This window comes from Spermophilus citellus (genome assembly GCF_964194105.1).
Source record: "Spermophilus citellus genome assembly, chromosome: 7".
NCBI classification, from domain to species: Eukaryota; Metazoa; Chordata; class Mammalia; order Rodentia; family Sciuridae; genus Spermophilus; species Spermophilus citellus.
Genome location: NC_138188.1, coordinates 25836785 through 25849658, shown reverse-complemented (window position 1 = coordinate 25849658; position 12874 = coordinate 25836785). Strand labels below are relative to the sequence as shown.

The window sequence follows — 12874 nt, the reverse complement described above, 5'->3', positions numbered from 1 at the left end:
GCCATTCCCCAGGGTTCTCCTCAGATTATAGGAGCTGGAGAGCCCTGCCAGATCTGGATGGGCTAGGAAAATATATTGGCTGTAGTTTTCTAAGAGAAATCCCACCACTACCACACCAATTATAAAGGTAAAGTTATATAAATTGAAAATTCAAATTGTAATGCATTCCACTGTTGTGTATTTAAAAAAATAAAATCAATTTTTAAAAAAAAGAAAATTCAGAAAATATGAAGTTATCACAGAGGCAGTTACTGTTGATTTGTGGTACATTTCTTTCCCATCTTTTTTCTGTTCAAGGTGGTGGTAGGGTGGATGTGTGTGCCAAATCATGTGATTGCGTTGCACTAAATATAGAATTTGCTATTGCTTTTTAAACTTAACATATGTTTTCCCATTTATTAAAAGTACTTTCTAGAAGTACTTTCATGCCTGTATAATATTTAAGGTCTGGAAATGCCAGCCCCCTAGGGTACCATTTGCTGTGATAAATAGCAACATCGTCGGGAACTGGGAAGCATTGCCCTCTACATCAGTCAGTGATGTCTCTGACTGGCTGCTTGCACTGCATTCTGAGGCTGCATAGTAAAAGGGCAATGGACTGTTTATTCATTTGGGTTTTGCCTGCTTCTGTCTTCCATACCTTCACCAGTCCCAAGGCTATGTGAAGGACTGAGCCAAGTTGTTTGTTCTGTAGAGTTTAGGGCTTGGGGGTGATCCTGAGTCAGGAGTGGGTTCCAGGCCTTTGGATTTGAATTGTCTGATGCTTAAGGGGCTGTGGTCCTCTGGGCTGCTACTGTGGTCCCAAGTAACTAGATTATCTCTGCTTTCAGCCCAGCTCCTGTGGAGATGCTAAACCTGAAGCTCCGCCGGCCATCATTCGGTGATGATGTTGACCTCGATGCTTCCTTCAATGTGGATACCCCCCAAACCCAGCCCTCCAACTCCCAGCATGGCCACTCCAAAAGGCTATGCCTTGAGAAGGCACAGTGAGTGGTAGTCCCTGGCAGTGTACATGACTTGGAGAAAGAACTGAGACATCTCTTCAGATCTTGCCCTGATAGCTCTGAATGGCTGATGGCACAGTGGAGCTGCCTAGGCTTTGCTATGGCTTTGGTTCCAGCCACGTTTTCTTCCCTGGCCTGAGCACTCACTGTGCAAAGCCCTTTTCTTGCTCATCTTGTTAATCCTTATCATCATCCTTCAAGGTAAAGTATTGGAGTATGAATTAGAGAGGATGCAGGGGTCCCAGAAAGGCAGGTCTGGACTGGTGGAGTTGGGGTGAGTGCTCCCCATAACTCCCAATGCCTGCCTACCAGACTCTTGAGCAAAAGATTCTCAACTTCCTCTTCCATTGTGTGCATTTAAGGCTTGAGATGAGACCATCTAAAACTATGAGGTCCAGGACCCCATGCCCCAAGAGAGTAGTCTAGAGGGGCAGGCATGAAGAGCTGTGTGAAGCCATGTTCTATTCTGCCCCAGACTCTTTCTGCACAGATTCTTTAGGGAATCTCTTCTGAAAGAACTTCATGGGCTATCTTACTGAAGGTTTTTCTGAAAGGCTAACTTGTGAAGGGTCTCATGGAAGTAATGCCCCCATCTCTGGGAAGATAGGAATAGGCCTGATTACAAGCTTTCTGCCTATATAAGGGCATGACTAGACTTCCTCCCTGAGTGGTGAATTGGTTGGGCTCCACAGCTTCATGTAGAGCTTGGAATATGGTGAGGTGCTCAAGGACTTGGGAAACATTGGAATGAATTCACAATATTGGGACAGGTCCAATCTACCTTGACTCTGCCTCTTTTGTCTGTTCAGTTGTTCATAGACCTGCACTTGGGGTGGAGACCACTGAGGTACCTCACCCAGAACACAGCCTAACAGCAGCTGTGCTACATGGTAACTTCTTTTAGGGGCATATGCTGAGCTTGGTCCTCATGTTTTGCTAACCTGCCCCCTGCCTTCATGTCTCACTCTTGTAGCTCTCCTGTTCAGGACATTCTCAAGAAGATGCCCAGAGTTCCCAAGCAGGTAAGGGCTTCCCAAACGAAGTATGGGATTCACTACTTACCAGGGATGGGTATACAAGCTGGACTTCTGGAAAAACAGTCTTATCAGACAGAGTTTTCTCTCCTGGCCTAGCACTGAAACACTTCAGAGTCATCATTGGGACCCTACTCATTATCCTCTCTGCCTCCTGTTGAGGTGTCAGAGGATCTCAATCTTATCTACCACCACTACCCTCCCTCCTTTGCTGCCATCTGGCTCTTTAAATCTGGCTCTGGGGTTTCCCCTGCAGAAGTCCCAGCTCTCTTTGGGTGGCCAGCACTGTGCAAGAGAGCCAGATGAGGACCTGGCTGGTGCCTTTCCTGTCTTTATCCGGAATGCTGTTCTGGGCCAGAAACAGCCAAAGAGGGCCATAGCAGAGTCCTGTCGCAGCACAGATGTGGTAAGTTTGAAGTGGTTGGTACCAGTTGCCTTAGAGTTGGGGCAAGGTTTAGCCAGCCTCTTAGCCCATTAGAATATCCTACTCATCTCTTCTTTCTGCCCTAGGTAAGAACAGGTTTTGATGGCCTTGGAGGCCGGACAAAATTCATACAGCCTGTATCCTTGTTCTGTAGCAATGGGCTATGCTAAGCTATAGAGCTCATACTATGTCTCACCTGTACCCCCAGACTACCAGTGTCTGTCGCTTCAGGTGTACAAAGCTGAGCCTTGCTCAGTGTAGCAGGACTGCCTGCCATCAGACCTGAGCTTTTCCTGCCCTGCATTCCAGTCCTTTTTCCAGGCCTCTTCCTTGACATCTCCTCCAGACTAACACAGCCATGATTCGCCCACTGCCTGTTAAGCCCAAGACGAAGGCTAAGCAGAGAGTGAGGGTGAGGACTATAAACCCTTCCTCCCAGGCCAAGTTGGATACCTTCCTGTGGCAATGAGAACAGTGAATCTGAGGAGTGGCCAGACATGCCTTCAACTAGAAGATTGGCCAGCAGTGTTTAGAGGGATGGCCCCTCTTCCAGGATGAGCCCTGGGCAGAAAGCAGATGAATGGTAGAGTGACAGAGATTGTGCACTTCCTTTGTCCACCTTGCCCTGTTCTGTCACGTAATGCTGACACTACCAGCTTACCGTTTCCATCAGCAAGTGCCTGCTCCTGGTTGCAGCCTCTTGTTTAGAACCACAATCTAATGTGGCCAGGTTCTTTCTGGTCCTGGAAACCAGGATCACTTGTTGACTGTATGCATAAAAGTGCTTGAGATTTTCTCAGCCTGAGTCTGAGCTTCTGCCTGCCTCCCTCACTGCTGGGCATGGCCTGATCCCAACATGGCCTGGTCCAAGCACGGTGGGGGGTAGGGAATGGGGAATGATGGATTGGGGAGGACAGGGAAAGATTTCCATGTAAAATAAAAAATAATTTTTTTCTGGCTCTCGGAATATAAATTTACACCTGGAAAAACTGGCATAGTTTTCTAAAGCAGGAACATCTTTTAGCCACCGACTCAGCCATTTCATTCCTGAGCATGTGCCTTCTAAAGGGCACAGAGAGACTATAGCAAAATGAGATCACTGCAGCTTTGTCCACATTCTGTAACTTGGGAAAAGCCCAAAAGCCATAAGTAAGAACATGAATGGGTAAACCAAGATCTGTCCCTAAAGGGAACTCAAAACAAGCACAACAAATAACTGGTGACCAAATTGCTAACCTTTGGGTCATTCAAGGACTTTTTTTTTTTTTTTTTTTTTTTTGTACTGGGAATTGAATTGAGGGGCACTCAACCACTGAGCCACGCCCCAGCCCTATTTTGTATTTTATTGAGCGACAGAGTCTCACTAAGTTGCTTAATACCTTGTTTTTGCTGAGGCTGGCTTTGAACTCACAATCTTCCTGCCTCTGGAGCCGCTGGAATTACAGGCATGCACCACTGTGCCTGGCATTCAAGGACATTTCTTTCTTTCTTTCTTTTTTTTTTTTTTTTTTTTAAATATATAGCATACATTTTTTTAGTTGTAGTTAGAAACAGTATTTTATTTATTTGTTTTTATGTGTTGCTGAGGATCAAACCCAGTGCCTGGCACATGCTAGGTGAGCACTTTACGGCTGAGTCACACCCCCAGCCCCCAAGGGCATTTTCTGTAGTGGCCCTAGCCTGGCTGAGGCCCTGTTCTGGGTGAGGCCCCCTAAACTTCCTTCTCCCACTATTACCTCAGCAGCTTGACACCAAATCTGAAGGAGCATGAGGCTTTACGGAGGGATGTGATGCCCTTGATTTTTGTGTGTTGGACATGTCTGGGACTGACATGAGCCAGGAGTTTTAGGGAGGGGAAGTGCAGCATCTTGTTGAAAAGAGTAGAGGCTGGCTACTAGCACCCTTTTTACCTACTGAGTGGTCTTAGAATTAACTAGCCTTCTGTGCTCAGTTTAATCTATAGGGTTGGGATAACAGTGCCAACTATTGGGGATCCGATGAGTCAGGAAATAGAATAAATAAGTATATATATATATATATATATATATATGTTTTGGTACTAGGGATTGAACCCACGGGGGCCTAACCACTAAGCCACATTCCCAGCATGCCGCCACCCACCCCCCCACCCCGCCCTTTTTGAGATAGGGCCTTGCTAAATTGCTGAGGCTGGCTCTGAACTTATGATCATCCTGCCTCAGTCTCCTGTGCCACTGGGATTATAAGAGTACACCACTGCACCTGGCTAGATTAAGTATTTATAACAACTAAATGAAATAAGTCAGATAAAAAAGAACAACTACTTGGGGCTGGGATTGTGGCTCAGCGGTAGAGCACTCACCTAGCATGTGCAAAGCCCTGGGTTCGATCCTCAGCGCCACATATAAACAAAGATGCTGTGTCTGCTGAAAAACTAAAACTAAATAAATATTAAAAAATTCTCCCCCACACCAAAAAAAAAAAAAAAAGAATTATGTCCAACCAGAAGTAAAGAAAAAAATTTAAAAAAAAACAACTACTACTGTATGATTCCACTTATATGAAGTAGTTAGAATAGGTAAGTTTATAGAGACAGAAATAAAATAGAGGCTGCCAGGAGCTAAAAGGAAGGGAAACTAGGGAAATACTGCTTAATGATCAGAGTTTCTATTTGGGATGATGAAAAATAGGCGTAATGGTTACCTCCCTCCCCGCCAAAAAAAGACTTGTGAAAGACCTAAACACATGAAAAGACATCTGTATTTGTGAGTTAGTTAGCAGTATTAAGATGGCAATACTCCTCCAAAGCAATCTACATATTCAATATAATTCTTTTTTTTTTCAAAGAGAGAGAGAGAATTTTAATATTTATTTTTTTTAGCTTTCGGCGGACACAACATTTTTGTTTGTATGTGGTGCTGAGGATCGAACCCAGGCCGCACGCATGCCAGGAGAGCGCACTACCACTTGAGCCACATCCCCAGCCCTCAATATAATTCTTATCAAAATTTCAATGGCTTTGTTTTACAGAAATGGAAAAGCTGATCTTTAAATTCATATGAATTAAAAGAGGTCCTAAATAGCCAAGAGGATTTTAAAAAGAAAAGTATCTTCCCAAATTAATAAACTTACTACATCCACGCATGGCAGTCACATACCTGTAAACCCAGCTATTTGAGGCTAAGGTAGGAGGATCACAAATTGTGAGGCTAGCCTCAACAATTTAGCAAGATCGTGTCTCAAAACAAAAGATTTTAAAAAGGGCCAGATGTAGCTCAGTGTTAGAATGCCCTTGGGTTCAATCCCCAATACTAGAAGGAAAAAAAAAATACTATAAAGCTCTAGTAATCCAAACACTATGGAATGCAATCATATATAGCAGTGGAGTCAGAAGCTCTAGGGGTCAGTCCTTTGATGAAAGCAACCATTGAGCTGGAAAAAAGCAGTTGTATCCAACTATCCCGGATCTCTAGACTCTGATCAAACATTTAACAACAGGGGGTACTGGGTGAAGTGACAGAATGCTATTCTTTGTAAGAGTGTGAGTCAAGCAGCTACCATCTCCATTCCTCAGCTCTACCATGGTTGTGGGATAGCAGTCCCAGTTCCTAAAGCAACTGGCTGATGCTAGGCAGGCAGGGGAGACCTTATCTTTTCAAAATTTGGGTTGTGCACTTTGGTGGGCCTGGTAGTACCCTGAGATGTTATCTTAGTTTTCCTGTCTGCCCCTGCCCTCCATATCTCAGAATTTTGACAGTTCCTTTTTTTTTTTTTTTGTAAGTCTTTGTTAGGTCACTAGTTGACTGCAGTGATATCATGAACTTCAGTGACCACACACAACAAGAACAAAAATAGTTTGTAGGGGCTGGTTTGTAGCTCAGCGGTGGAGCTCTTGCCTTGGCATGTGTGAGGCACTGGGTTTGATTCTCAGCACCACATATAAATAAATAAATAAAGGTCTATTGACAATTAAAAATATATATATATATAAATAGTTTGTAGAAGTCACAGATGGCACAGAAACATTTAGCAATCTGAGGGGAAAGAAAAATATAATTTCCAGAGTTAACACAGTATAATACTCAGAATATCCAGTTCTTTTTTTTTTTCCTTCATGATGGATAAGCCACTATTCAGAATATCCAGTTCTTAACAACAACAACAAAAAGTTATAATGTATATGATGAAACAGGAATCTACAATCCATTCACAAGAAAAAAAAAAGTTTAACCAAAACTATCCTTGACAAAAGGGTAAAATAAAATACCTGAAGTGAAAAATACATTAGAGTCACAAAAGGTGGTTGCTTTCTTATATACTGCAGCAAACAATGGGAATTTGAACTTGAAAGTAATACCATTATGCTCAACTATTTCAAGAAAGGGATGGATTAGTGGAACTTTATAGTCCTTCATTTGTCTTGGTATGACTTTCAAACAACACAACCTTAAACAATCAATGGGTCAAAGAAGAAATTATAGAATACCTTCAGATGAATTAAAATAATACACCAAAATTTGTAGCATGCAATAAAAGATGTGCTTAGAGAGAAAATTATAGCTATAAAACCTTAAATTAAAAGAAAGACCTTGGGCTGGAGCTATAGCTCAGTGGTAGAGCACTTGCCTGGCATGTGGGAGGTACTGGGTTCGATCCTCATCACCACATAAAAATAAATAAAGGTATTGTGTCCATTTACAACTAAAAATATTTTTTAAAAAAATCTGGTTGGGCATGGGAGCACACGCCTGTAATCCCAGCAGCTCAGAAGTCTGAGGCAGGAAGATTACAAATTCAAAACCATCCTCAGCAATGAGGATGTGGCTCAGTGGTCAAGTGCCCCTGAATTCAATCCCTGGTACCCCCCAAAATAAAATAACTAGCATTGAATGAGAGTTCAGCATTTGGTGTTGTCAATGTTTTGGATTTAAGCAATTGTAATAGGTGTATTACAATTACAAATGAATAAATCTGAATAGAAGTTTAACTAGTAAGTGTATTGAATCAGTAATCAAGTCTCCCAAAAAAGAAAGTCCAGGACTACATGACTTCATTCTATCATACATTTTAAAAAGAATACCATTCTGTTCAAACTCTTTCAAAAAATTCAAGAAAACACTTCTAAACCAATTTTATGAGGCAACATTGCCCCAACAGCAAGATCAGAAAACTGTAAGCCAATATGCCTTCAAAATATGAATACAGAAATCCTCAACAAAATATTAGCAACTAAATCCAGTAGCACATGAAGATTTTACACCAAGACCAAGAGGATTCTATCAGAATTCAAAGGTGTTTCAACATAAGAAAAAAAGTGTCATTAGTAAAATAAAGGAAAAATAGAATCATCTCAACTGACACAGAAAGGCATTTGACAAGTTCAACACCATTTCACGGTTAAAAAAAAAAATTATATATATATATATAGAATTGGAAGAGGAATTCTGAATTTGGAAAAGTCAAATTGGAAAAACCCATAACTAACATCATATGTGATGCTAAAAAACTGAAACCTTTTCCCTAAGATCAAGAAATCAAGAATAAGGAGCCAGCTATGGTGATGCACACCTGTAATCCAACTAATTCAGGAGACTGTGGCAGAAGGATTGCAAATTTAAAGCAGCCTCAGCAACTTAGCAAGGTCCTAAACAACTTAGTAAGACCCTACAAAAATAAATAAATAAAAAGGGATGGAGATGTAGCTCAGTTGAATGGGCTCTTGGATTCAATCCCCAGTACCCCCCCAAAAAAATCCAATCTTCCAATCTATTTGAATTGGAGAAACAATATTATATCTATTTGCATATGATATAATCTTAAATATAGAAAAACCCTAAAGAAAGTCACAGAAAAAGTTAAGTGTTAATGAATTTAGCAAAGTTGCAGTATACAAAATTAACAATTCTGTTGCATTGGGCTGGGGTTGTGGCTTGATGGTAGAGCGCTTGCCTAGCATGCATAAGGCACTGAGTTTGATCTCCATCACCACATTAAAAAAAAAACTAAATAAAATAAAGGTATAAAAATATCCAGTTGCATTTTTATAGACTAATGAAAGATCTGAAAGGAAATTCAGGAAACTATTTACATTAGCATCAAAAAGAATGAAATATTTTGTCATGAATTTAACCAAAAAAGTGACTTTTATACAGTATACAAAGACTGAAAACTCCAAAACACTACTGAAAAAAGTTAAAGAGAAAAAAAAAATTGGAAAGATATCACATGTGCGTGAATCTGAAGACTTAATTGCCGGGTTTCTGTTCTCGTGACTAAAAGGCTCAGGGGTCACTCCAGTTAAACTGGGCTAACTGGGCTGCGCAAAATAACCACACAAGAGACACAAATACCTTTTTGTTTGGGGTTGCTGTGACGGCTCCTCTGACCTTAAGGGTCCGCAGGACCCTTTTATTGAGGAGAAGCTAGTCAAGTGAGGCAAAGGGTCAGGTTTCAGGGGGCTGAATCTATCTTCATGATGTCCACTGTCAGCAGGTTGACTGACACCTGGGTAGGCCACACCCAAGGGCACAGTAAGAGAAGGGGACACACACCACGCACTTCCATGGAAGATTCTATCCTAAACAGGGCAAGAGATTATATTACAAAGGAACAGGTGAGCATAGCTTCACCCATGGGGCTATAGCAAGACACACCCATGCACAAGACACCGACCCTCAAACCCAAGAAGGGTGGGGAAAGCTCTGCCACATTTCTGTGACTGAGCGCCTCAGCACCCAGCTGGGGAGTGTGACCCAGTCACGTGCAAGGTTGGTCTCACACACTTAATATTTAGATGATTATAAGAAAAAGTGATCTATAGACAGAATGTAATCACTATCAAAACCAATGATGTTTTAAAATTTTTCCACTTAAAAAAAATTTTATTTGGGCTGGGGATGTGGCTCAAGCGGTAGCGCACTCGCCTGGCATGCGTGCGGCCCAGGTTCGATCCTCAGCACCACATACAAAGATGTTGTGTCCGCCAAAAACTAAAAAAATAAATATTAAAAACTCTCTCTCTCTCTCTCTCTCTCTCTCTCTCTCTCTCTCTCTCAAAAAAAAAAAATATTTTGCAGTGCTGGGGATTGAACCCAGAGCCTCATGAATGTTAAGCAAGTGCTCCACCATGGAGCTGCATCTATAGCTCTTTGTATTTAATTAATTGATGGAGTGATTAAGTTGTAGTACTAGGGACTGAAGCCAGAGGTGCTTTACCTATAGCTACATCCCTAACCTTTGTTCTTTTTTTCTTTTGAGACAGGGTCTCACTAAGTTGCTGAGGCTGCCTCAAACTTGCAATCCTCCTGCTTCAGCCTTCCAAGCCTCTGGGATTATAGATGTGTGCCACCAATGCCCAGCTGCTCTTTTTATTTTTTTATTTTGAGATGTGTTCTCACTAAATTACCCAGACTGTTCTTGAACTTGTAGTCCTCTCTCTCTGCCTTAGGCTCTGGAATCACTAAAATTATAGGTGTGTGCCACCATGCCTAGTTTTTTTGTTTTTTTTTTTTAAGAAATAGAAAAGTCCATACTAAAATTCTTATGGAATACCAAAGATTCTTAATGGCTAAAACAACCTAGAAAAATAAGAACCAAGAGGATTCAGAAAGCTAAATTTATTCAGAATACTTCCCTAATACTTGCAAGGCCCTGGTTTTAATCCCCAACACCAAATAACAAAACAAAATGTAAGTTGAAAATCTACTCCAAAGCCAAAATAATCAAAACAGTGTAGTACTAGCATAAGTATACTTATATAGAACATGGGAATATAATAGAGAACCCAGAAATAAACCTCACATGTATAGTCCATTGATTTTCAACAAGAATGCCAAGAACATTCAATATGGGAAAGGACAGTCTTTTCAACAAGTGATGCTGGGAAAACTAGAGTCACATGCAAAAGATGAAGTTGAAGCTTGTGATCCCAATGGCTGGGGAGGCTGTGGCAGGAGGATTCCAAGTTCAAAGCCAGCCTTAGCAACTTAGTGAGACCCTGTCTCAAAAAAATAAAGAGAGTGAGAACGTGGTTCAATACCCAGTACCAAAAAAAAAACAAGGTGAAGTTTATCCTTATCTTACATTATGCTCAAAAATTAAAATGACCCCAATGTAGTGGCACACACCTGTAATCCCAGGGGCTCAGGAGTGGGAGGCAGGAGAATTTCAAGTTCAAAGCCAACTTCAGCAACTTAGTTAGAACCTGTCTCAGAAAATAAAAAAGTCTGGGACATAGCTCAGTGGTAGAGTGTCCCTGGGTTCAATCCCCAGTCAAAAAAAAAATTATTTTAATGGATCAGAAACCTAAATGTAAAAACTGAGACTACACACAACTCTTATAACAAAACAGGGGTAAAGCTTCATGCCAATGACTTCTTAAATAGAACATTAAAGCACACATAACAAAAGAAAAAAGATAAAATGGACTTTATTAGCCGGGCATGGTGTTGCACTGTAATCCCAGTGGCCTGAGAAGCTGAGGCAAGAGGATTCCAAGTTCAAAGCCAATCTCAGTAACTTAACAAGACTTTGTCTCAAAATAAAAAATTGAAAGGGCTGAGGAGGTGGCTCAGTGGTTGAGTGCCTCTGGGTTCAATTCCTGGTTACCCCTCACAAAAAGAAAAGGGTCCAATGCTGGTTGCAGTGATGCACTCCTGTAACCCCAGAAATTTGGGGGTTGAGGCAGGAGGATTGCAAGTTTTACCAGTCTCAGTAACTTATGAGGCCCTAAGCAATGTAGCAAGGCTCTGTCTCAAAATAAAAAACAAAAAGGGGGGCTGGGGATGTGGCTCAAGCGGTAGCGCGCTCGCCTCGCATGCGTGCGGCCCGGGTTCGATCCTCAGCACCACATACCAACAAAGATGTTGTGTCCGCCGAGAACTAAAAAATAAATATTAAAAATTCTCTCTCTCTCACTCTCTCCTCTCTCACTCTCTCTTTAAAAAAAAAAAAAAGGGTTGGGGATGTAGCTCAGTGGTAAAGAATCCCTGGGTTCAATCCTTAGTACCAAAACAAAAACAATGGTCCAAGGATTTCAACAAATGGATATACAAATAACCATAAACACATGAAAAAATTCAATACAGTCATTAGAGAAATGCAAATCAGAACCTCAATGAAATACTACTTTACACTGGAATAGCTATTATCATATGGGGCTGGGGCTGGGGCTCAGGCTCAGGCTCAGTGGTAGAGCACTCACCCAGCACGTGCGAGGCCCTGGGCCTCGATCCTCAGCACCACATAAAAATAAGTAAATAAAATAAAGGCATTGTGTCCAACTACACCTAAAAAATAAATATAAAAAATAGCTATTATAATAAAGAAGAAAAACAACTGGGCATGGTGGAACATACCTGTAATCTCAACTACTCCAGAGGCTGAGGCAGAAGAATTATAAGTTTGAGGTCAGCCTGGGCTACTTAGCAAGACTGTGTTTCAAAATTTTAAAAATAAAAAGGATTGTGGATGTATCCCAGTGATAGAGTGCTTACCTGTTGTGTGAGGGTTTGTGTTAAATCCCCAGCACAACAAAACAAAAGTTAAACAGAATTACCATATGATCCTGCAATTCCATTTATAGATATATACCTAAAAGAATTGAAAGCAAGAATTTCAACAGGTATTTGTATACCAATGTTCATATAAACATTATTTACAATAGCCTAAAGATAGAAGGAACCTAAGGGTCCATGGATTGATAAACAAAATGTGGCACACACATACAATGAAAAATACTCTTTAACTATAAAAAGGAATGAAATTCTGATACAAGCTACACCAGAAGACACATGCTAAGTGAAATAAGCCAGACACAAAAGAATAAATACTGTATGGTTTTAGTTATGAGAGCCACCTGGAGTAGTCAATTCACAGACATGAAAAGTACAATGGTGGTTTCCAGGGATAAGTATTGCAGTTTGAATGTGATTTGTCCCCCAAAGATTCATGCACTAGAAACTTGGTCCCCAGTGTGGTGGTATTAAGAAATGTTGGAACTTTTAAGAGGTAGGGCCTAGTAGCAGGCTATAATTTGGATCTAATATGTCCCCCAAAGGCCCATATGTTATAGGCTTAGTACCCCGCCATGGTGCTATTGGAGCTTCTAAGAGGTGTAGCCTAGTGGAAGGAAGTTAGATCATTTGGGGACATGCCCTTGAAGGAGTTATCAGGACCCTAGCCTCTCTTCTCTCTTTACCACCTTGAACTGGGGATCAAACCCAGGACCCCACACATACTAGACAAGCAATCATCCATGGAGCTAAATCCTCAGCCCTTTTTATATTTTTTTCTTATTTTGTGACAGGGTTTCACATGTTACCCAGGTTAGCCTCAAATGAGATTTTCCTGCTTCAGGCTTCCAAGTCTTTGCTTCCTGGCTGTGATGAGGTGAGCAGGCCTCCTTCACCACATGCTCCTGCTCTTCACTATAG

The 12874-nt window shown here is 41.3% G+C and overlaps 1 protein-coding gene across 1 annotated transcript in view; it reads left to right on the top strand.

Moving 5' to 3' along the window:
- TRAIP (TRAF interacting protein) overlaps window positions 1-3347 on the top strand; it is a 29666-nt gene extending 26319 nt beyond the window's left edge. The window contains exons 11-15 of the mRNA XM_081302235.1: window positions 831-986; window positions 1978-2026; window positions 2295-2444; window positions 2549-2599; window positions 2809-3347. Of these exons, the coding sequence (XP_081158361.1) occupies window positions 831-986; window positions 1978-2026; window positions 2295-2444; window positions 2549-2599; window positions 2809-2931 (529 nt within the window). The 3' untranslated portion in view covers window positions 2932-3347. The remainder of the gene's footprint in view (window positions 1-830; window positions 987-1977; window positions 2027-2294; window positions 2445-2548; window positions 2600-2808) is intronic.
- Window positions 3348-12874: the final 9527 nt, after the last annotated feature.